General features: G+C 37.3%; 2 protein-coding genes across 3 annotated transcripts in view; one reads left to right on the forward strand and one right to left on the reverse strand.

Annotated features, from left to right (window-relative positions):
- Positions 1–24,574, forward strand: part of LOC123457186 (histone demethylase UTY-like) — a 220,854-nt gene that overhangs the window by 169,419 nt on the left and 26,861 nt on the right. For both annotated transcript variants that reach the window (XM_045141187.1, XM_045141188.1), the window contains 4 exons: positions 20,166–20,230; positions 20,303–20,377; positions 20,780–20,928; positions 22,696–22,810. In XM_045141187.1, coding sequence (XP_044997122.1) covers positions 20,166–20,230; positions 20,303–20,377; positions 20,780–20,928; positions 22,696–22,810 — 404 coding nt within the window. The remainder of the gene's footprint in view (positions 1–20,165; positions 20,231–20,302; positions 20,378–20,779; positions 20,929–22,695; positions 22,811–24,574) is intronic.
- LOC101598941 (serine/arginine-rich splicing factor 10-like) lies at positions 16,399–17,422 on the reverse strand. The gene has a single exon (XM_045141189.1). The coding sequence runs from the start codon at positions 17,348–17,350 to the stop codon at positions 16,562–16,564; it is 789 nt and encodes a 262-aa protein (XP_044997124.1). The 5' UTR covers positions 17,351–17,422; the 3' UTR covers positions 16,399–16,561.

The raw sequence follows: 24,574 nt of genomic DNA on the forward strand, positions 1-24,574 counted from the left end.
ACATAGTTACTATCATATGCAAAACTGTTGTTTATGCAGTATGATTGAATGGCACACCAAGAAAATAAGTGCACAAAATCATTAAAAGTGAATAAGATCATGTAAGATTTTATCAAGACTTTCGTCTGGACCAATTTTTTGTAAGCCCTTAAAAGTGTTCGTACCAACTGGAAAAATTTATGAAAAAAAGCATGGCCTAGTTGAGATTACACGTGAAAAACATTTTATAATTTATGACATTTTACTGTCATTCATAATGTCAAAAGCAACACTTTTTCCAGATCTTGATAGGAAAAATTGGTCTACCTATTACCATCTATAATAGATGTTGTCATTCATTTAAATAACCTAAATATGTTTCTTCAAGGTATAAAGTAACTTACCCATGCAATATTGTACATCATACTCATATTTCAAATGAACTTGAAGTTACAGCACACTCCAGTTAATACAGATAATTTAATATGTTTTGATATACTGATTAACCATAGTTCTGTAAACAATAAACAACTTATAGATTTTCTGGTCAAGGGTTTGAAAGAAATTGCAAAAATGTAAGAAAATAGTATTTTAGCATGTTTGGTCTCTTATTTTCAAGCAATATAAATGGTATCTACTAATCTTCAAATGGAATGCATTGAACTGAAGTCAGCTTAAAGAAAGACTTGGGAATATCTCAAAACTAGACTTCACTTTCTTTTCAGACACAAATGCTCAAATATCTTTCCCAACATAAAATAGCAGCTACTTTTTTTGTATGTATGTATGTATGTATGTATGTATATATGTTAAAAACAGAAGATGAAAGTGAGTATGGGCATACCAGAGCCTCCTGCTGCTGTAAGCAAGCTCCAAACTCATGTGCCACTTTGTGCATCTATATTTGTGTGTGTACTGGAAATCAAACCTAGACCTTCAGGCATTGCAAGTGCCTTTAACCACTGAACCATTTCTTCAGTCCAGCAGCTACATTTATAAGCAAGTGCTTTCAAGAATGAAACACACAAAGTAAAAATAGAACCAAAAATCTCAAGTGAGTACTTTGAGAACTCACTGATTACACCTAATTTAATATCTTTGTATACATCTATTTGCTTCTTAAATAAAAGTTTAACTGTCTCACTAGCTTATTACCCTTTCTTAAGTTTCATTACTTACATATGCAATGTTTTAAAATTAATTATTTATTTGAGAAAGTGAGAGAGAGAAAAAGGCAGAGAGTGATAATGGGTGTGCCAGGGCCTCTAGCCACTGCAAATGAACTCCAGACCCATGTGCCACCTTGTGCATCTAGCTTACATGGGTCCTCTGGAATTGAACTGAGGTCCTTTGCTCTTGCAGGCAAACGCCTTAACCTCTAAGCCATCTCTCCAGCCCCAATTTTTTGTTTAAATAATTTTTACTTGCACAATAAATAGAGTGTGTTGATTAACACACCAAAGCCTTTTGACCCTGCATATGTGTGTACCACAATGTGCATCTGGTTTTACATTGATGTTGATAAATCAAACCCTGGGCCAGCAGACTTTGCAAACAAATGCCTTTAACTGCTGAGCCATCTCCCAAACCTAGTTTGTGGTATCTATTAATGACTGAAACTTTGAGCCAGCTATAATTTTAAAATTATTCTCTTAAGCTAGTACTCAGTACTCACCACATTTTTCATGTGGTGGTAAAAACATAAAAATTATATGCAGATTTTTTTTCTTATTACCTGTCATTATTGTTAATGTATTTAGTGTGTGGCCTAAGACAATTGTTTATCCAATGTAATCCTAAAAAGCCAAGAATTTGGACATATCTAAGGCTCTTTGATTTGTATATTTTAAAGTTTACTTGAAATTCAATTTATCTATCTTTCTTATGTTATCCATGTTGTCTACAAAACCTTTGCAAAATTCTGTTTCATAAATGTTTCTCTGAAACGCCTGTATAATTTCTACAGTTATATTTGGTTATTTTGCCCAGATTTTTGTATGTTTTCTAAAGTGAATGGATTTTAAACACCTTACTTATTTTTTTTTTAATTTTGTTTATTTTTATTTATTCATTTGAGAGCGACAGACAGAGAGAATGAGACAGAGAGAGAGAAGGGGGGAGGAGAAAGGCACTGCAGGGCCTCCAGACAGTGCAAAGAAGTCCAGATGCATGCGTCCCCTTGTGCATCTGGCTAACATGGGTCCTGGGGAGTCGAGCCTCAAAGTGGTGTCCTTAGGCTTCACAGGCAAGTGCTTAACCGCTAAGCCACCTCTCCAGCCCATTAGTTTAGTTTTTATTTTGATTTATTTATCTTGGTACTTTGTTTTCCCAGCACAATTTTTTGAAAAGAATTTTTCATGTTTTTTTAGTTTTGAATGTATTGGAAATTGGTCTTATTTCAGCTGTTCCATACTGTTATCTCCCCTTTCTGTTTTTGAGCAAGTACTGTGCTCTTGTTATTACTATGGCTTTGTATTGTATCTTGAAATGTAGTGTTACCACCAGCAGTTTTCTTTTTTCTGAGGACATTTTTGACTGTCAGTGGCCTTTGATGTTTTCATGTAAATACTGAAAATATTCTTTCTATTTGTGTGAAGAATATTACTGGTGTTTGGGTTTGCATTAAATCTGCATTTTGCTTTTGGTAAGGCAGCCATTTTCTTTTCTTTTCATTTTGTTTTTTGAAGGTAGAGTTTCACATAAGCCCAGGCTGAACTGGAATTCACAGTGTAGTTTCAGGTTGCTTTCTAACTCACAGAGATCCTCCTTCCTCTGCCTCTGTGTTGGGATTAAAGGTTTACACCACCACATCTAAGCTGGTCTCACAATGTTAATTCTTTCAATCCAAAGCATGGAACTCCTTTGCTTTTCTTATGTTTTCCTCTGAAATTTCTTAAGTGTGTTTTTTTTCCTCAATTTTTATTAACATTTTCCATGATTATAAAAAATATCCCATGGTAGTACGCACCTTCCCCACTTCCCTACTTTGAAGTTACATTCTCCATCATATCCGCTCCCCATCTTTTATTTTATTTTTTTATTGTAGAGGTTCTTCACTTTCTGATTTAGGGATATTTCAAGATACTTTGAAAATATAAAGATTTAATCCAGTATTCTCTATAGGCTTGATTAGTGCTTAGATACTCATAAAGCCAGTTTTTATTATTGAAAAAAATTTACTTTATCATGAAGATAATTTTGCATGGTATAACAGTTCAGGTTGAAGATGTGCTTTTCCAAGTTCTGAAATACTTTCAATACCCTTTTATTTGAAGATTTTCATTGAAAATATGAGATCTAATTTTGGTGAGCTTACCTTTATTTAAACTACAATATGCCATAGGGAATTTCTTTTCTGGTGTACTTTTCATGTTCTCTATGCCTCTTATTCCTGGATCAGTGTCCTCTTTTGTGATATTTTTGAAATTTTTCTTGTATAATTTTCTTGAATGCCTTATCTATGTCCTTGGCCTGCAGTTCTTCCCTCTCTTATATTCCCATGATTTGAATGTATGAATCTTTCACAGTATACTACATTTCCTTCATGTTGTGTTTGTACATTTAAAAAAAATTATTAATGGATTTGGACTTCTGAGCTATTTCCTCTGCTTGTTTAAAGCTCTGATAATCTATTCTGCACATAATATGTTCATTTTGTGAGACTTTCTGGAGAGTCTATTAATTGAGTTATTTCAATTGTAAGTTTCATTACATTCTTTTCAGCATATTTACTACTATTCATTTCTATTTCTTGGCTTGGTTGATAATGTTCTCTTAGAATCATTCCTACATTTGATCATATCTGCTTGGAGTTCATTTCACTGCCTGTTGAGTTCTTTTTGAAAATGGTTATTCTCTTTCATTTCACTCAATATTCTATTAAATGGGGTGAAGTTTTTCTCCCATTTAATTTAGCCATCTTTGAGTTATTTTTAAAAAAATATTTAGTTTTTATTTATTTGTTTCTTTGACAGAGAAAGAGGGAAAGAGAGAGAGGCCTCCAGCCACTACAGATATGCCCCCTTGTACATCTGGATAAGATGGTCCTGGGGAATTGAACTGGATCCTTTTGCAGGCAAATGCCTTAAATGTTAAGTTAGCCTTCCAGCCCTTTGAGTTCTTTTTTATTTATTTTGTTTGAGAGAGAGATATAAAAAATGGGTACAGATAATGGACACACCACCACCTCTAGCCAATGCTAACAAACTCCATGTACCTTGTGCATTTGGGTTACATGAGCCCTAGGAAATTGAACCTGGGTCCTATGGCTTTGCAGGTAAGTGTGTTAGCTGCTAAACCATCTCTCTTCAGCCATCTTTTGAATTCTTATTTGTAGTTGTTTTGCATTTCTTTCAGGTATTTGTTTGTAGCCTCATTAAAATTTTTAGTATACTCATAATAATTACATTTCTGAATTCTTTGTCTGGAGTTTTTTCTGAGTAAGTTTCATCAGAGGCTTTCAATCTGGGACTAGGCATTTTTTAAAAAATTAGTTAGTTTTGTACTAGTGAATACAGTCAAGTTGGTACCATTGTTATCCTCCTCCATGTCTTCCCACCTCCCACTGAATTTAATAGGTGTAGGCCCTCTTGTAGCCCATGATTAGTGGTAGCTTGATAATAGAGAGTGGGCATATGTTTGGATATGGTTCTCATATTTCAAAGCTCCAACTATGGGTCCCTATCCACTGAGCAGATCAGTTAGGCAAATCAAGAACAGTTGAATTCCCACCATGTCAGTGCACCACTGTTAAACTTGTATGAGCATCACAACAGGTTATTTGCTGTTAAGTAGGTTATTCCATGAGCTGCTTGGACAGATATTGGTCATTTCCCCCCAGTCACCCATGTAGCACCTTCTGGCACTAGACACGCTGACTATGTGGGTACTGACACCCAGCCATGACACTCCATGTTATGTGTCAACCACATATGGTGTTTTCAGCAATAGGGTCTTACCACTAACCTTTGGTGGGTCATCAAGTACTTTGACAAAAATATGTCATTCTTTTAGGAAACCTAGTTAAGTCTCTCTGATCAAAAGCTTATTGTGGATGATAGCCACCTGCTGGTACTGGGAGTTACAGGTCAGTGCCCAGGAAAAGAAGAAAGAAAAATATAATTAACAGGGAGGGAGAGGGAGAAAGAGAGACAGAGAGGGAGAAAGAAAAAGAAGAAGAAGAAGAAGAGGAGGAGGAGGAACAAAGAAGAAGAACGAAGAAGAAGAAGAAGAGGAGGAGGAGGAGGAAGAACAAAGAAGAAGAACGAAGAAGAAGAAGAAGAGGAGGAGGAAGAGGAGGAGGAGGAAGAACAAAGAAGAAGAAGAAGGGGAGGAGGAGGAGGAGGAGGAGGAGGAAGAGGAGGAGGAGGAAGAGGAAGAGGAGAAGGAGGAGGAGAAAGAAGGAGAAGGAGAAAAAGGAGAAGAAAGAGGCAGCAATAGTAGCTGCAGATGCAGAAGATTAAGGTCAGTCTTCATCATAATCCTCTCCAGTGCCTTGTGACTCGGGTGTTCTCTCTAAGGGCCTGGTGAGGTTCAACCATTTGGTCTGCCTCTTTTTTTTTTAAATTTTATTTATTTATTTATTTATTTATTTATTTATTTATTTATTTATTTGAGAGCCACAGACACAGAGAGAAAGACAGGTAGAGGGAGAGCGAGAGAATAGGCGTGCCAGGGCTTCCAGCCTCTGCAAATGAACTCCAGACTCATGTGCCCCCTGGTGCATCTGGCTAACGTGGGACCTGGGGAACCGAGCCTTGAACCGGGGTCCTTAGGCTTCACAGGCAAGCGCTTAACCGCTACGCCATCTCTCCAGCCCTGGTCTGCCTTTTAAGATGTAGAATGTTATGGTACCATTGCCATTTGGGCCTAGTTTTATGTCCTTGCCCTCTGTACCCACCCTATTGTCTAGTCCTTAAGATGCTTCCTGTGTATGACGGCATCTTGGGTAGATTGAGGTTAGGTGCAGTAGATGAATGAGACTTGGAAACTATTATCCTTCTGTGATTGGGTAAGTTTACTGAGAATGAACTGTTCCAGCTTCAACCATTTTTCTTCAGATTTCATTGTGTCATTTTTTCTTATTGCTGCATAGAATTCCATTGTGTAAATATACCATATCTTTGTTATCCATTCTTCTAGTGATGGATATATGGGTTGGTTCCAGAACTTAGATGTTATGAATTGAGCCACTATAAACATGGTTGAGCAAATCTGTCTGGATTGAGGCTTGAAGGTTTTAGGGTAGATGCCTAGTAAAGGAATAACTGGCTCTGTTGTTAATTCTATAGTAAACTTTCTTAGGAGTCTTTGTATTGCTTTCCAAAGTGGTTGTACCATCTTACATTACCACTAACAGAGGATTAGGGTTCCTATTTTTCCACATCCTTGCAAGCATTTATTTTCATTTGATTTTTGATGTTTGCTTTTCTCTGGTAATTAGGGATGATGAACATTTTCTTAAGTGTGTGTTTTTCATTTGTATTTCTTCCTCTGTGAACTGCCTGTCCAGCTCCTTGCCACATTTTGTGAGTGGGTTGTTTGACTTTTTATTGTTTAGATTTTTGAGTTCTTTATAGATTTTAGAGATTAAGCCTCTGTCAGTTGGCTATTTAGCAAATATTTTCTCCCATTCTGTGGGAATTTATTGGCTTTGCTTATTGTATGTTTGTCTGTGAAAAAACACTTCCGCTTCATGTGACCCCATTGGTGGAGTGACTGTTTAAGATCCTGTGCTACTGGGGTTTTTTTGTTCAGGAAATCTTTTTCCATTCCTATATCATGGAAAGTTCCTCCTAAATTTTCTTCCAGTAGTAGCTGGTCTTTTTGAAGTCTTTGATCCATTTGGACTTAAGTGTTGTGCATGGTGAGATGTGTGGATCAAGTTTCAGTTTCCTGCATTTGGTTATCCAGTTTGTCCAGCACCATTTGTTGAAGATGCTGTCTTTTTTTCCAGCCTCCACTTTTAGGGCCTTTGTCAAATATCAAGTAGCTGTAGTTGCTTGGCCCATACTCTGGGTCCTCAATTCTATTCCACTGGTCTGTACTCCTGTTTTTATGCTAATACCATGCTATTTTTATTACTCTGCCTTTGTAATACAGCTTTAGATCAGTGATGCTTATGCCTCTAGAGTTATTTCTTTTGCTGAGGATATGCTTGGATATCTGAGTCTTTCCGCCTTTCTATATGAACTTTGAGATCATTTTTCCTACCTCTGTGAAGAACAGTGTTAGGCTTTTAATTGGAATTGCATTAAATCTGTATATTGCCTTTTGTAGGATTGCCAACTTCACAGTGTTAACTGCCTATCCAGGAGCATGGGAGGTCTTTCCATTTTCTCAAGTACTCCTCAATTTCTTTTTTGAGTGTTTTTATGTTTTCAGTGTATAGATCTTTCACCTCCTTAGTTAATGTTATTCCAAGGTATTTTGTTGTTGCTTTTGAAAATGGGGTCATGTCCCTTATTTCTTTCTCTATATCTTTTCCATTTACATATAGAAAGGGTACTGATATATGGGCATTGATTTTGTATCCTGCTACTTTGCTATAGCAGTTAATCACCTTCAAGAGTTTTATGATGGAGTCTCTTTGGTATCTTATGTATAGAATCATGTTTTCAGTGAATAGAGATAATTAACCTCTTCCTTTCCAAATTATATCCCTTTTATTTATTTTCTTGTCTTTTTGCTTGAGCTAGGACTTCAAATACTATATTGAAGAGCAGAGGTGAGAGTGGACACTCCTGTCTTGTTCCTGATCTCAATAAGAATTCTTCATGAAGTGATGTTGTATCTTGTCAAAGGCTTTTTCTGCGTCCATCGAAATGATCATGTGATTTTATGTTTAACTTTGTTTATGTGGTGTATTACATTGACAGATTTCCATATGTTGAACCACTCCTGTGTTCCTGGATGAATCCCACTTGGTCAAGGTGAATAATGCTTTTGATGTATTGTTGGACTCAGGTTGTGAGGATTTTGTTCAGGATCTTTGCATCTAAGTTCATCAGGGAAATAGGCTGATAGTTTTCTTTTCATGTGGCTTCTCTGCCTGGTTTTAGAATTAGGGTGATACTAGCTTCATCAAAGGAGGTTGGGTAGCTTTTCCTTTTCTCCAATTGTGTCGCACAGTTTGAGGAAGATTGGTTTAAATTCTTCCATGAAGGTTTGATAGAGTTCAGCTGAGAACCTGGACTCTTGTTTTTGGGGAGGTTTTTGACTACTTTTTCAATTGCCATGAGTGTGATGGGTTCATTGAGGTGGTTAATCTACTCTGAGTTTAGCTTTGATAGATGGTATGCATTCAGGAATTTGTCCAGTTATCCAGTTATCCAGTTTCATGGACTAGAGGTTTTTGATGATTCTCACAATTTCACTTATGTCTGTTGTGACCTCTCCTTTTTCATTTTGAATTTTGTTTATTTGAAGCTTCTCCTTTTTTTGCTTGATCAAATTGGCCAGGCGTTTGTCAATCTTATTTATTTTTTCAAAGGACCAGCTGTTTGTTTTGTCAATTTTCTTAATTGTTTCCTTGGTTTCCAATTCATTAATTTCTGCTCTGATTTTAATTGCTTCTTTCCTTCTTGTGCTCTTTGGTTGTATTTGTCTTGTTTTTCCAGTGCCTTTAGGTGGATGGTTAGGTTATTGATTTGGGATCTTTTTGTCTTTTTTATGAAGGCATTGAGTGATGTGCATTTTCCCCTGAGGATTGCCTTCATCGTGTCCCATACGTTTTGGTACAATGTGTTCTCATTGTCATTCAATTCCAGAAATTTTGTAGTTTCATTTTTTATTTCATCCACTATCCATTTGTTGTTTAAAAGTGTGCTGCTTAGCTTCCAGGTGCTGATGGGGTTCTTGGTAGGTCTTTTGTTGTTGATTTATAGCAATATAGCATTGTGATCTGATACTATGCAGGGAATTATGTCAGTCTTCCTAATTATGTGGAGGAACTCTTTGTGACCCACTATATGGTCTATTTTAGAGAACATTCCATGGGCTACTGAGAAGAATGTGTAGCCTGTGGCTTTGGGATGGAAAGTTTTGTAGGTGTCCGTTAGGTCTAGGTGATCGATGGTTTTGTTGAGCTCTCTTACTTCCCTGTTGAGTTTCTGTTTGCATGATCTGTCTATTACTAATAATGGTGTATTGAAGTCTCCAGCTATGATGGTGTTGGTGGTTATTACTGTTTTATTGTCAAGTAGGTTTTGTTTTACGAACTGTGGTGCCCCTGTGTTTGGTGCATACAGATTTATGATTGTAATATCTTCTTGATGGATTGTTCCCTTGATAAATAGGAAGTGGCCTTCTTTGTCTTTTTTGATTATTTTTGGTTTGAAGTCTGTTTTATCCGATATTAATATAGCTACGCCTGCTTCTTTCTTATTATTTCTCTGTTTCTTATTCCCATTTGCTTGAAATATTGTTTTCCATCTTTTCACCCATAGTGCTGTCTATGTGCAGGGAGAGTAGGACTGTGGTCTCGATGGGTGGGGCCAGTGGTGCCTCTCTGGGGAGATGGCCTGAGCTAGCAGGCAGGCAAGCAGATGGGGAGAGTCATCCTCATCTTACATGTGGATTGGTGGATTAACTTGAGCTCACTTGCAGTGGGAAGCTGAAGCAGCCTAAGGCCAGATGCTAAAGCAGCCTGAGCTCTCACTCTGCCAAAGCAGCCTGAGCTTGCACAAGGAGGGACACTGAAGCACCAAGCACCAATGCAGCCCAAAGTAATTTGTGGCATGACTTTGGAACACTGAAGCAGCCTGAAGTAGCCTGAGCTCATGTGCAGCATGACAGCAGTGGGCAGGCTGCTGGCATGGCAGATTGGGGATTGTTCCTGAGCTGGTGCCTTCAGACAGAGAGAGTGAGCCTGAGCTTGCGTGGACAGGGGGAATGGGCCTGCGCTTGCACATGGATGAGCAGGCAGCTGGATTAGTAAGCCAGAAAATGGGTACAGCAGGCTAAGCTTCCACTTAGTGCAGGTGTGGCAGGCAGATGGACTGGTGGACCCTGTGCCCAAGAGGGTCAGTGGGAGATGCCTGTCCAGGGTCACATGTGGGTAGTGGCAGTATGGTGATCACCCCTGTGCAGTGAGGCAAGTGGAGCTATACTGGCCTGGGTCCCCTTTCCTACAGTAAGCGTGGGAGTATCCTGGAGTTGGGATTATGGGTAAGGTGGCTGCTTGGGAGTATAGGGGGTGGGTGGGCTACCCCCAAGCAAGGGAAACATCAATTCCCTTTTAACCCCCTCTGTACTCACTTGCAATCTATTATTGACTGCTTTCCCCTAGTGGACCTAGTGAACCTTAATGCCTTGCCTTTCTTTCCTGGGGAGATGTGGCGCAGTTAGGTGGTCACCATCTTGACCTGAAGTCACTAGGCATTCTTAATGGGGATACCTTGACTTTGTTTGCTTTGCTGTTTCACTGAGGCTGCAATAGTGTCTCTGTTAGTACTTCTGTTGAGTGGCCTAGTCAGACTTAATGCAGGTGGCTGTGCATTTGTAATCTATCTTGAAGTCTTTGCTGGGCACAGAGGAAATGGTCAGTGTACTTACTGTTGGTTGCCATCTTCCTTGGCAATATGAGAAGCCTTGTGGTCTGTGATGATAGGGTATAAACCAGTCAACCCTTACTCAGGGTTGGACCTGGCAGAGGGCTTGAATTGAGAACAGTGTCAAATGGTACTTATTTCCAGGAATTGGCGGTCCATGTGTGTTCAGGTAAGGGTTTTTCCCAATGATTGAATGGATGCTATGATATTAATCACCTTTACCATTTGCAAGTGCTCAGGCCGTTTCTTCATGGGTGTGCTTTGGGCATTACAATCAACTTGGACCTCCCTATTGAGGATGATTAAGTCTTTTTTTTTTTTTTAATTAAATGGTTGTCACACCTTCATTAGGAATTAGATGATTATACAAGAGTAATTTCTGCATGTGTGATTCTGTTTAACTGTCTTACATATCTGCTGCTACTCCAGTCATTTAGATTCCCCCCACCCCCACTCCAAGGTAGGGTCTCACCTTAGCTCAGGCTGACTTGTAATTCAATATGGAATCTCAGGGTGGCCTTGATGAAAGAAGAGGGCTATGGCACAGAGAAAATGAAATGTTTGGGCTAAAATTTTTACCTGTTTAGCTATAATTATATGAAAGATTACAACAATTGAGATTGGGCCAGCTTACCTCCATTGGGGCAACTGAAGAATCTAGTCTCTTTTGAGCAGGCTTGAATGCTAATGGAATGCCCTGTTCTTCAATGCTTTATCCCCCCCTGGGTCAACAAGTTGGTACCCTACCTCGTATTATGGAGTATAAGAAATGCATGAAAGAAAAGGTCATTGAATTTGCAATATGGTCTTGTGTTTTGAAATGGCCATGGCAGTGTGAAGCAGGATTGCCTTCATGGAGATCCAGTGGCTCTGTGAGGATGGATCATGGGTTGCAGTGGATACCAAGTAGAGATGCTAGGACCATGAGAAGCCTGCTAAAGAGAGCTGCTGGCCTCTTATGAAGTTTTCCCAGACTGTGAGTAGTCTAGCTGGAGGGACAGTTTTGGAACTCCAGAGACTTGATACTGGTTAGAGATATCAGACATGGAGACTTATCACTGACTAGAGTTATTGGACTTGTTGCTACAGTTTGATGTTTGCCCTTTTAAAATCTTTTACTGGTTGAATTTTCTTTGCTATATCCAGTGCCATCTTTTGCAGTGTGAATGTGTATTCTGTGCCATTATGGTTTGCGGGGGGTGGAGGAGTGGGTATTTTTGGTATTATGGCTCAGTTAAAAGAACTTGGATTACAGGATGTTTAATCATAACTCCTGGGGAGTGCATTGCATTTTACATCATGGATGGTTATCAGTTATCATATTATGTGGGCCAGGGGTAGAATGTGGTGATTTCATAAACTTAGGTGTTCTGAATGCTAGGTTCCCTGCTGATGGGGGTTGGAGGCAATGCATTTTTGGGAATCAGTATTATAGTAAGTTTCCCCTTGCCAGTGTTTGGTACACTCTGCTGTTCCTTTTGTCCACCTTATATTGGCCAGGCAGTGATATCCACCCTTTGCTCATGCCATTGTTTTCCTCTGCCTCAATGCCCCTCCACCCCCGGTTCTATAAGCCAAAATAAACACTTTTTTCCCCCACAAGCTGCTCTTATTTATGTGACTTCTGCCAGCGGTATGAATTTAACTGCAACAAATGGGATAACCATATGACAACTGGTGCACTTCCAGATTCAAACTTGGTCACTCAGTGTTCTATGTCAGCATCATGTAGTGTCTTCACAAATATAGTCTAATCTACTAACTCAGACAAATAACCAAGTGTTTTGGTAGAAGCTTTCCTTGTTTTGGGGACCTTATAGGGTTCTCCAAAAACAACTCAATGTGGGTAGCAACTCATTTCTGGTAATTAGTTACAGGTCAAAGCCAAATATTTTAGGATGAGGCTTTATCCCACCCTATCCAGGACCCTTCTTTCCAGATCATCTCCGCATATTCCTGTTACATTAGATGTTTTCTTGGGTTAATAATACATTTTCCAACCTTCTCTAGTTTTGATTATTGTCATCTTCCATTGTAGGCTCTTAAGACTGGTTCTTGGCTCTTCTGTGTATGGTATTTCCTGTAGTTTTCCTTGTTGTTGGCTGGGCTTTGTGTTCATATACTGTTCTCCTCTTGATTAATTCTGTCAGTGAGTAATTATAAGAAGGCTTTTTACAAGCTCTGTCTGGTTTATGTTTTCTGTTCTGTGTTTTTGTATGGTATCCAATCCTTTGCCTATTCCAATTTTAGGACATGGTTTAATTTCCTTGATGCTTCTTGGAATTAATTATTGTACCTAATTATGTCTTCCACTAAGCTTAATAAATTTATTGTTGAGATCCTTTATTTTTTTAATTCACCATCAATTCATTCATCTGTTTTTTTGAGGTTTCTTATTTTCTCCAACTAAGGTAAGCCTAGTGACAAAGCTGTGTGTTGTAAGAGATTTTCTGCTCAATTTCATTTATTTGATTATTGTTTTTTTGATGGTTTGGTTTTAGTTCATTGATTTTCTTAGTCATGGTAAATATAATCTTAGTATGCTTTCATTTTGGCATTCAGTTTCTGTTGTCTTCTCTATGTTTTCATTCTGGAACTCAGCAGCCTTTGGAAAATCTCTGTATTCTCATTTTGTGTGTGTGTGTGTGTGTGTGTGTGTGTTTCTTGTGTTCTATTGATCAATGGGTAAAAATCCTTTTTATTAAGGATGGACTGAGGATTTTCCTTGTAGGATTTTCATTAAATGTTCTATTTTTGGTTTAAACCAGACCATTTGGTAGAATTAGCATAAACAAAACAGGAACTACCTTTAAAGCCAAAATGTTCCTATGTGTTTGTGTGCTGTCTTAGGAATTTAAGTACTAAATGAACCTTCATCTTATGACTCAGTTTCCCCAATAGTTAAAAGCTTAACCAATGGAGCAATGTAATTAAATTATTGACAACCTTAAGTCCAGTACTTAGAATTTATCTGGATGTTACATTTATTTTACCCAAGTTTTTGTCCATTTAAAAATACCTGTCCCACCAAAAATTTGGATCAGAGAACCATTTTAGTTTGAGTTTTTTAACCAGGATAATGGTGATCTTGGAGGTATGTTTTCTCATTTAAAAGAAAGTGGAGGAGGAAGATCAAGAGTCTATTCTGTCCCTCATCCTTTACTTGAAGGGGGACATCCCTCCAGAACCAAGTTTTGGAGAGAAGAAATTGCACTTCCCATCTCCTGCCTATAGGACCCCTGAACCTAGTTTTCTGTTATTCCAAACTAGGGGACACATAGTGCTGTCTATGTGTCTTCTGCCGCAAGGGGGTTTCTGAGCTAGGATATCCATGCCATATTAGCCAGCCCCCACATGTTAGTGCCTCTGACCTCCCCCAGCCCATACACCATACATTTTACATCATGGCATGTAATATTTATCAAAGCAAATGTAAACACAAATGCAGAGGTTTCTGCTTTTACTTCCATCTTGATAGCCTATGTGCCCTTATGGGGGTTAATCATCTGATTCTAGTTTGGCAAGCTCAATGGTTGTCTTATTTAAAACATATCTGATAGATGAGACTTCATATGTTCATAAGAGTGGAGCTCTAAAGAGAACCAAAGTTAAATGCTTTTTATGCTTTTTTCTCACTCCCCCTGCCTTTTTTACAGAACCCCCCCCCTACAAGGTTTGGATGACACATGGCTTAAAACTTGAGGTCTGAGATCAAAGGGGAACCAAACCTTTTCCCAGAATCCAACTTGCCATGACTTAAAAAGCATATTACTGTTTTAACTAATTATAATCAAGAAAAAGAAGAAATGACAGAGCAAAGAAATTTTCTGCCATTAAATCTGTGTCTTTAGGAATATGTAAATAGATGAAAACTCTTAAAGTTAGGCATGATACTCAGCTTACTTGAAAATCACTAAAAATATAGTCTTATAAAAATGAGCAAAACATGGTAATTTCCTGAAGATAATCCTTATCAATAAATTGAACACACCTGAAAATGATTTTATTGAGAGGAGCTAAAGTAGATTTTCATTGTTTTTGCTTGAAGTCAGGCTGACCAAGAAGTCCTGATACAGGTACTTCCTCCTTTCAAGTGATAGGAACATCACAACCAGTCCAATCCTGCTAGTTATATGAAGGTGTGAACCATCACAACTGGTAGAATTTTTTTTTTTTTTGATTCCCAAAAATCCTTTAAGTAGTGTGAAATATTGAAATCTTTTTTTTTTTTCCTTCATTTTGTTTTTATTATAGCATGTTTGCTTAATTTACAGCAAGCAGAAAATAAACTGGGTCTTGGCTTGATCCAAACATTGATGTTTTAAGGTTGTACACAATATTAGTTAAAAAGAACATATAAAAATACCTTTTTAGAAGCTTCTATAAGAAAGAAAATACAAAGTTTAACCCCACAACTTTCCTCTTTGCTAGAACTGCAAACTACTGCTACAGTTTTAAATAGACTTTTTGTTGTTTAAACTATACATCCAGGAAAATCTAAAAAAATTAAAGAAACGTGCATACAAATGATTGCATAGCAGAACATGAACATTAACTGCAAACAGTAAAGAAAAGAAAGTTAGAAATGCTATCAAATATACAAAGGTTCTAGAATCAATCCTTTTAAACACATTCCACACACAGTATTTAAAAACCATCTTTGTTCTCTACAGGCAAGGCCTACATTTTAAAACCAAAATTGAAAAATGTAAGCCTCTAAAAGGAATTGTTTCCCCACAGTATTTCTCACCCATATCTGCAAGCAAGCAGCCTGAGATTATTAAAGATGGTAGCTTTTTATTTTGAAATGAGATTGGACACTTCAAGTCAAATTTTTTTTACCCCCAAATGATCTTCCAGAGAAATACTAGAAATAATAAATATTTAAGGGTATTTTTTCCTATTTTTAGCCATGTTCTACACTGATTATCAAAAACTAAGTAATGAGGCTCTTACTTAAAACTGACTAATCATTTTTCCAACATTAAATGTCATGGCACCACAGAATCACCTAGGATGGGAGTGTTCTTTCAACTTGCCTCACGCTAATAAACTGAGGTGTAAAGAGCAAGCCTCCCTCATGAAGAGGCAGGCCAACTTTGATAAAAATGCACATGCCAAGTGCTATAGGGATCAGTTTTTTACACTATGTTCACAAACAAAATCTACTTTCAAACAATTTGCTTCTAAAGCAGTAAAAAAAAAAAAAAAATCCAACAACAAAACCTAAGTAACAATGGCCAACAATATTCCCTAAATTTTAGAGTTAAGAACATCTTTTCCCCTTAAAATTATTTGTCATCATTGACATGCTCAAAATTTAAGGGGAGTGTTTCTGATGTTTCTTATGTCCCAAACTTAGAAATTGGGGGGGGGAAGGAGGGAAGCAGCAAAGGCTCCATGTTTCAGTAAAAAAACAAAACAAAAAAAGCCCCTCAATCTCCTTGATAATTCTACTTTACTTAACCCAGTTGGCATCATTCCCCAAGAGTGGGGTAAACAAAGGAACTATTCCATACTGCATCTTAAATAATCTATTATCATGGACCTCGACATCCTGACAAGACTTAAAGGTCCACCCTGAACCTAAATGTGTTTGAGGAGTCAGTGCTGAAATGTGGCTGCAACTTCACTTTTGTATCACTTGTATCATTCTATCTTATTAGCAAGCTACATTTCTAGGTTAACAGTTCTACCAAATATGGATATGAAAATTTATTTTTAATAAGACAATGTTGCAAATTATGGTCAACCAACATCTTTTCACCAAATACTTCAAGCATAAAAAATGAGAATCTTTACAAAAATATACAAAGACACCACAAATTGGTAGCTGCCCATAACATTAAACAAACTGGACTCTTAAGAGTGGCTTCTCAACAGCATATCATTTTAATTATAACCATTGCCTGGTACAGGGAAAACTAACAGGTGTTTTTTTCTTTTTACGCATCATTGCAACATTGTATTCCTGACAATTTAAGTATACCAAACTATGAGTAAATGAATGATACATGCCTAGGTTTATACTATCAGTGGCCACTGGACTTAGGACTAGTCCAAGACCTTGATCTAGATTTTGACCTAGACTTAGACTGTGATCTTGACTGAGATTTAGATCTAGGTGGTTCTTTTTTCCTTGATTCCTTTTCATATCTTGAGCCAGACTTATAATGTGTTTTGGAATCTGTTTTAGAGGTGCCTCTAGATTTGGTGTGAGATGCAGACCTAGAAGGTGATTTAGCCTTCATTTCTTTCTTGGGCTGGGACTTGGACCGTGATCTTGAATTGGATTTAGATCTTGAAAAAGATCGATTTCGGTGTTTGAATCTATCATTGTCGGAATGGCTTCTGCTACGCCGTGGTCTTCCAGTCGGTCTACTGTTTCTAGGACTATAAGATCTCCTATAGTTGTAATCAAAAGAACGACTCCTTGATCTCCTCCTTTCATAACTTCGGCTTCTAGAACGTCTGTATCTGTCATAATCATCATAGCGAGAAGAACTGTACACATTCCTTCCTTCCTTGGCTTTCATTTGATTTGGTGTCTTCCGATCTCCTTGTGCGAACTGTATTTCAATTTGACGCCCACAAATCCATTTTCTGTCCAAATTATGTAAAGCATCTTCAGCATCACGAACATCCTCAAATTGAACATAAGCAAATCCTCTTGGACGTCGAGTGTAGAAATCAAGTGGAACATACACATCAACTATAGGACCATAACGACCAAATTCCCGCCGTAAATCTTCAGACCTGGTGTCGTCCGCCACGTTCCTGACGAACAGAGACGTGTTGGGAGGACGCAGGTAGCGGGACATGACGGCGGCGTGAGTCTCGGCCGAGAGCACTAACGGGATGAGCAAACCGTCCGCGGCTCCGGCGGCGGCTCAAACACATACACGCATACACACTCACGCAGCCACAGGGCTCCGCTACGGCAACCGTCTCTTCTCGGGAGACTTCGCTCCCGCCTCCACCCCCCCCACCTTCTCAAAAATATTGAAATCTTAAAAACTTAAATTTCCCTTTCATCTTAATAAAAAAATCAAGAGATGTCGCTCTATATATACAGACAACAGCTCTTTCATTGAAGCCAGAAATAAACTGGAAAATGCCACATGTAGTTACAAATGTCTCTAACCATTAAGTAAACTACAAAACATTAAGCAACATTGTTTTTGTCTGTGGGGTCAGGCTATCTTATTCTTTCCCATAAGGTGGCTTGCAGTCTTATGGGGTGTAGGTGCCACATTGAGCCATCTTCTGCTGTACCTTTGTTGGGCACAGCTAGAAAACATGTTTGTCACCTATAGTAATCAACCCCGTATTGCTAGGATGAACATCCAGACCAAACAGTTTATGGGTGCAAAAGGGTATTTGAAGCTTATTGATCCAGGAAGTTCCATAATGGCAGAAGCAGCAAAAGCCATAAGCCACAGAAACACCATTCCCAAGCACACTAAGCGATTCTAGGCAAGTCTCAGACTGTTTACATATTTTTAGACTAAAAGTCCAAATTCAACCACCAAAATTTGGGATTGGAATCTAGGATCCACCCACATGATCAGATTCATCACAGCAACTCTCAGCCTTTGGAACTAATTCCAAAGTAGTCAGCATCATATTGCTCAGATGAGCCTCTAGACCAGACTGAGTTTATGGGAGGAATAAGAGTTTACATGAAGCTTACAGATTCTAGAAAGTTCCATAATGTCAGAAGCTGGCCTAATTTCAAGTCACAAGCAACACCATCACCATAAGCAAGCACACTAAAGTATTCCGGGCAAGGCTCAGGCACTTCACATATTTTTAGAGTGGAATTCCAAACCCACCTCCACACCTTTCTGCTATACCTTAGAATACACCACAGTGCCACCTCCTCCAGCCAGGGGGCTGCAGTTCTAAATTTCAAAGTTTCATAAACTTCTGTTTCTATTGGGGGACATCCATTCAAACTATTACAGTATGTCATTCTTTCCTCAGTTGGAAATTGAAAAATATATAATAAATCATCCTCTGAGTGTCTGAGAATGGGATATATTTTGGAAATAACAAGCCAGACACCAAACCTGAGCTTAGACTGCTTGTCTTAACGAATTGAAGTAAAAGAAGACTGAAAACTGTAATTTTAAATCATCATGTTTATTGAGAAATGAGAGAGATGAGGTAGAGTATGGATCAAAAAAGGGGGAATGGCAGGGAATATTAGTCTGAGAACCAAAGGCTGAAGAAAGTATATATATCCTCATGGTCTAAGGGCCCATGTATATATTTTCCCACCCTGTATGTTTAGCGAGGCTGCCAGGGTGTAAAAGCCAAAACCTTACTTGTGGTGAGAACTTCAGATAGTGAGAAATGAAGAGACAAGGAGCCAGAACAGTTTTTATTTTGGGTCCTGGGCACTGCCCTAACTACTGAACAGTATCTCCAGCCCTCACCATTTTTTTCCCCTCTACTTCTTATGACTCTCAATAAAAGCTGTGAATTGATCTGGAGAGATGACTTTTGATGGGAAGATTTTCTTTTTTCCATAAATTGTAACCAAAAGTTTTACTGGCTATCATATATGAGTTGGCACCTATGGACTATCTGGTAATTTTTATATTTAATACTACATGCTGATGTCCAGCTTTATTCTTTTTTGTTTCACAAACCATTTATACTTTTTTAACAGTACTGTCACTCTTGTCAAAAAAGATAACACATGATTTTATATTCAACATTTAATTATCTCACTATTATGAAGATATATTGTTTTTGAAGATTCATTTTTCACAAACTTAGTCTCTGTAGAATTTTAAAAAATAGCTATTTACAAGAGAAGAGAGAGAGCGCGCATGCACACCAGGGCCTTTGGCCACTGTAAATGAACTCCATATGCATCATCTTGTACGTCTGGCTTTACATGGGTACTGGGGAATTGAACTTGGGTCCTTTGTCTTTTCAGTCAAGTTCCTTCACCACTAAGCCATCTTTCCAGCCCAGTAGAACTTTTTAGAGTCAACTTTTTAAAAATGTTTCATTCCTATATCCCTTCTTCCCTGTCCCCATTCAGCTGATGGCCCACCTTCAGTAGGGCTTTTGGTATTCACTGAAGGGTCATGACAGTCTCAGCCAGTCTCTGTTGTGGAGAAATTGTGCCACAGGATATTCCTACTCACCTTGTGGCTCTTAGAATCTTTCTGTCTATTCTTCTGCAATATTCCCTGAGCCTTGGTGGGCATGTAAGCAGTCCAGTTTAGTGTTGAGTTCTCTGCAGCCTCTGAATTTCTGTTTTGATGAGTTTTGAGTGACCAGTGTCTGTCCCCATCTCCAAGGAGCTGGTATTTATAAACTCAGTTGAACCCAAGGCAAGTACAATGACTTTGTATTTTTCTTATAAAATGATATCATACCTGAGTCTTATAATGGTAATTTTAAGGTTGTACAGGCCATTGAGTATAATCACTTATCTGATGTTTATGTAGTGTTTATAACACTATGTTGTTATAATTTCTATGAAACATGCCTTCAGAGCATTAGTTTTTGAAATAGAAACTACTGTACCTGTAGGTGAATATTCAATAATTTGTCTGATGGAAATATTAGTCTAAATAGTGCACTAAGTGTGTATGCTTTTTTTTTTAATACTAGGAAGAAAATGACAGAAAAACTCAACTTAAAGACTATTCAGATAATGAATCAATGTCTTCTGATAAGTAAGTAATTTATAATATTCTTTGAGCATTTTCGTCTAAGATGTATGGACTTAATAATTTCTCTTTTTTAAGTTCTGGAAGGAGAAGAAAAGGACCTTTTAGAACCATAAAATCTGGGACCAACATTGATCTCTCTGATAAGAAAAAGTAAGTTTGTTAGCCCTAATACATTTTCATTTACTGAAGCAAGGGGAATGGCAATTTGAGGAGCTATCTACTTTTCTATCCTTTGTATTTTGAGTAAAATTTTTGACAGTTTAAAATTATGTTTCCTGATTCATAATTAGATTTTTTTCTTCTTATTAATGAAGGCTGAGAATTAAGTTTAAAATTTATTTCATTTGAGAGGGTATTAGGAAAAATTGTGAACTTTTTCCAGTGATTATTGTTTTTGCCCATTTTTTTTTCTGGAAAGCAATATAAATACTTGTGATTATGTTAAAATATTTATGCACTTAACTTTTTCTGAGATTGCTAGTTTGCAGAATCAAGTTAATTTTCACTAATTATTTGCAGATGGTTTCATTATCAATCTGTTATTTCTTGCAGGTGGAAGCTGCAGTTACATGAGCTAACTAAACTTCCTGCTTTTGTGCGTGTTGTATCAGCAGGAAATCTTCTAAGCCATGTTGGTCATACAATATTAGGCATGAATACAGTCCAGTTGTATATGAAAGTTCCTGGGAGTAGAACACCAGGTGATTGTATTAGATATATAGTCAGATTCTTCCCACTTGTAATTAACAAACTAAAATGATGTAAGTTTTAATTTGTGTAAATGTCTGTAATGATTCTTATAACTATTTTTCTTTCAAAATATTCTAAATTCTTTTTGTTTTTGTCTTTACTATTATTATTTTGGTTTGTTTGTTTTGTTTGTGAAGGTAAGGACTCACTCTAGCCCAGGCTGACCTGGGATTCACTATGTAATAGCAGGGTGGCCTCAGTCAAACTCATGGCTATAATTCTCCTACCTCTGCTTCCTCCCCTGAGTGCCAGGATTAAAGGTTTGAGCCACCATAGCTGGCTTTTAAATAGAGGTACTATATAATTGAATAAGTGACAAACCTGTATGTTTTTCTGATGCTTTTTCCATCCCAGTTAGAAGGAGCTGCAGTATTTCAGAAATAAGTTAGCTTACACAGTCTAAAATCAAAATGTTATTGATAGAACTTAATATAAATGATGCTATGCTTTCTAATTACTCCTTTTTCATTCTTAAAAAATACATTTCAAATTTTGTAATGTAGGATTCAGCAAGTTTCTCTTAAAGATAGAGATTGTAACATTCCCGTGTTGTAAGCTAAACAGTTCAACTAGGACTACTACTACTTTGCAGTAGAAATGTATGTATGTATGTATGTATGTATGTATGTGCAGTAGTGGACTGATATCATTCAGCCTTCTGAGATAATGCTGGGATTGAGGCATGTACCACCAATGTGGAATTTGATACTTGGTTTGAAAAAACTTATTTATTTATTAGCAAGCAGAGAAAAATAGCCAAAATAGGGAGATAGGGATGGGCACATAAGGGTTTCTAGCTGCTGCAAGCTAACTCTAGATGCATGCACCACTTTGTGAATGTAGCTCTATGTAGTCACTGGCAAATCAAATTTCAGTAGTTAGGCTCTGCTAGCAAGTGCCTTAACCACTTATCCATCTCTCCAAACTCTTAAGAATTGTTTCTATATTCAAATTGAGGCTAGTATACTAGAAGTTTTATTCCCATGTCTGTTCTACTTTTTAATTTTTCAGACAGAAAATCCATGGATGTGATAGTTTGAAAACCCTCTTTAGTTCATTAATTTCCTGGTGATATATTTAAGAAGTAAAAGTGGTTTATGATTTAAGAAGTAGCAATAGCTAATTTATGTATATATTTGGTATTAATGTATTACGTTAAGCTTGGGGTTAATTTTTTCTAATTAATCCCCAAAACCACTCTGTGGCTTAATATATCTTCACACTAAAATTATAACATGCTATGAGCAAGTGGAATATGAGTCTTTGAGTCAAACTAAAAATACAAGTACACACTCACTGTTGTTATTTTTGTTATTCCTTGGAATAAGCTTGCACTAAAACCAACCTTACATATAATATTTTTCCTCTTCTGAGGAATCTGAGGCTCAGGAAGTTAGTTTCAAGAAGTGTAAATTTCAGTAGTTAATTTTATGTGACTCTAAAGTATTTTTCATTGTCATTAATTAAAATTTTTTTTTCATTTATATATTTGTGAAAGAGCCAAAGAGAATGGGCATGCCAGGGTCTCCAGCCATTGCAAACAAATTTCAGATGCATGTGCCGCCTTGTGCCTCTGGGTTATGTAGGTCCTGAGGAATCGAACCTGTGTCCTTTGGCCGTTTAGGCAACTGCCTAAACCACTAAGCCATTCCTGTAGCCCCTGTCATTACATTTTTAAATTGTAGTGTGATTATGACTCACCTCCCTTTGCTTTTCAGGTCACCAAGAAAATAATAATTTCTGCTCTGTTAACATAAATATTGGTCCAGGTGATTGTGAATGGTTTGTTGTACCTGAAGATTACTGGGGTGTTCTGAATGACTTCTGTGAAAAGTAGGTTGCAGAAGTAAACTTATTTATTATATTTAGTTATTTATTTGTGAGAGAGTGAAAGAGGCGGATAGAGAGAATGGGTATGCCAAGGCCTTTATCCATTGCAAGTGAACTCCAGACACATGTTATACATGAGGCTTATGTGGGACTTGGGAATCAAACTGGGTTGTTAAGCTTCATATATAAGTCCAAATATCAAACCTCTTTTTAACATATGCTAAAAATAGTTCTTAAAGGAAGAGTATAATAGGGGCTTTTTAATGCAATTGTCAGCTTTTACTTGTATTTTTGTAAATATTTTAAAGAATTTGATCTTAAATCTTCTTTTGTATGTAATACTTAACATTAAAAATGGCATTCAACCGTTGTATAAAATCATGAATAGATATGAATGAAAGATCAGAGCATGATTTTTTTATGTGAATATAACAAGTTGAGTGAATTTTGTTGTTTTAAAAATATGCTTTTTGTAATTGTTTTTACAAATAGCATGAAACCTAAACTAAATATCCTTACAGCATTTTAACGTAGGTAAATTTTTAATTCATCCTAATTGATCAGTATGTAATAAAAGTTTTTCAGTATTTGTAATATTAGTGGAAAATCCTAGATTATATTTGTTATCATTCTGTACTTACAATATATAACAAAAACATTGAACAAAGTTCTTGGTATTTTATATAATCATGAACTCTATTTTTATATTATACAAAGTAAAACCCCTCTCCTGCTCTCCCTTTTTCCTTCTGTTACTAGAGATTAAACCTAAGAGTTTCCATACACCATGCAAGGACTGAATTATGTTCCAAAACCATTAATTTGATGTTCAATTTTACTGTGTTTGTCTCTGCATGACACATAGCAGTTGTTCTTATTTGTAGGATGCTGTGCAATGCCTGCTGTTGCAATATAGTTTACATTGCATTAACATTCATATCTGGTGAAATATTACCTATCTATTCAGAAACTTAACATTCTGATCTGATCCTAGTTAAGTTAAATATCTAGTGCATTATCTTTATAGCCTCAAAAATAAAATATATTAAAAAAATTTTTTTTAATTTATCTATTTGAGAGTGACAAACACAGAGAGAAAGACAGATAGAGGGAGAGAGAATGGGCGCACCAGGGCTTCCAGCCTCTGCAAACGAACTCCAGACGCATGCGCCCCCTTGTGCATCTGGCTAACGGGACCTGGGGAACCGAGCCTCGAACCGGGGTCCTTAGGCTTCACAGGCAAGCGCTTAACCGCTAAGCCATCTCTCCAGCCCAAAAATAAAATACATTTTTTAAACATTTAGAAGAGATTCAAGAAATGTGTTTTAATAAAGGGTACTTTTTTTTTTAATCAAAACAAAGGATAGGGCTAGAGAGATAGCTCAGTGGGTAAGGTGCTGGCCTGCAAAGTCTGAAGACCCAGTTTCCACTTTCCAGATGTCAGATACACAAAGTCATGCAAGTGTACAAGGTGCCACACTTGTTTGGAGTTCAATTATAATGGTTGGAAGCACTGCAGCACCAGTTCTCTCTGTCTTTTTCAGTCTTTCTGTCATAAATAAAAGGATAAACTTTTTCTCACAATTTTTACTTTGGCATGTAAAGTGTTTTCTCAGATCAGTATCATAACCAGTAGGAATGAAAGTGCCATCCCCTATCTATAAGAGACAGATATATAACTGACTAAATCAAATGAAAGTCTTATGCAGGTAGCCACATCTGGTGTTATTCATCCAAACCAGTGTGTTATGTCTTGATGCCAGAGTT

The sequence above is a fragment of the Jaculus jaculus genome, assembly GCF_020740685.1.
Source record: "Jaculus jaculus isolate mJacJac1 chromosome Y unlocalized genomic scaffold, mJacJac1.mat.Y.cur SUPER_Y_unloc_2, whole genome shotgun sequence".
Lineage (NCBI taxonomy): Eukaryota > Metazoa > Chordata > Mammalia > Rodentia > Dipodidae > Jaculus > Jaculus jaculus.

Excerpts from the sequence above, each read along its gene's own strand:
- LOC101598941 (XM_045141189.1), bottom strand. The coding sequence starts at position 17,350 with ATGTCCCGCTACCTGCGTCCTCCCAACACGTCTCTGTTCGTCAGGAAC.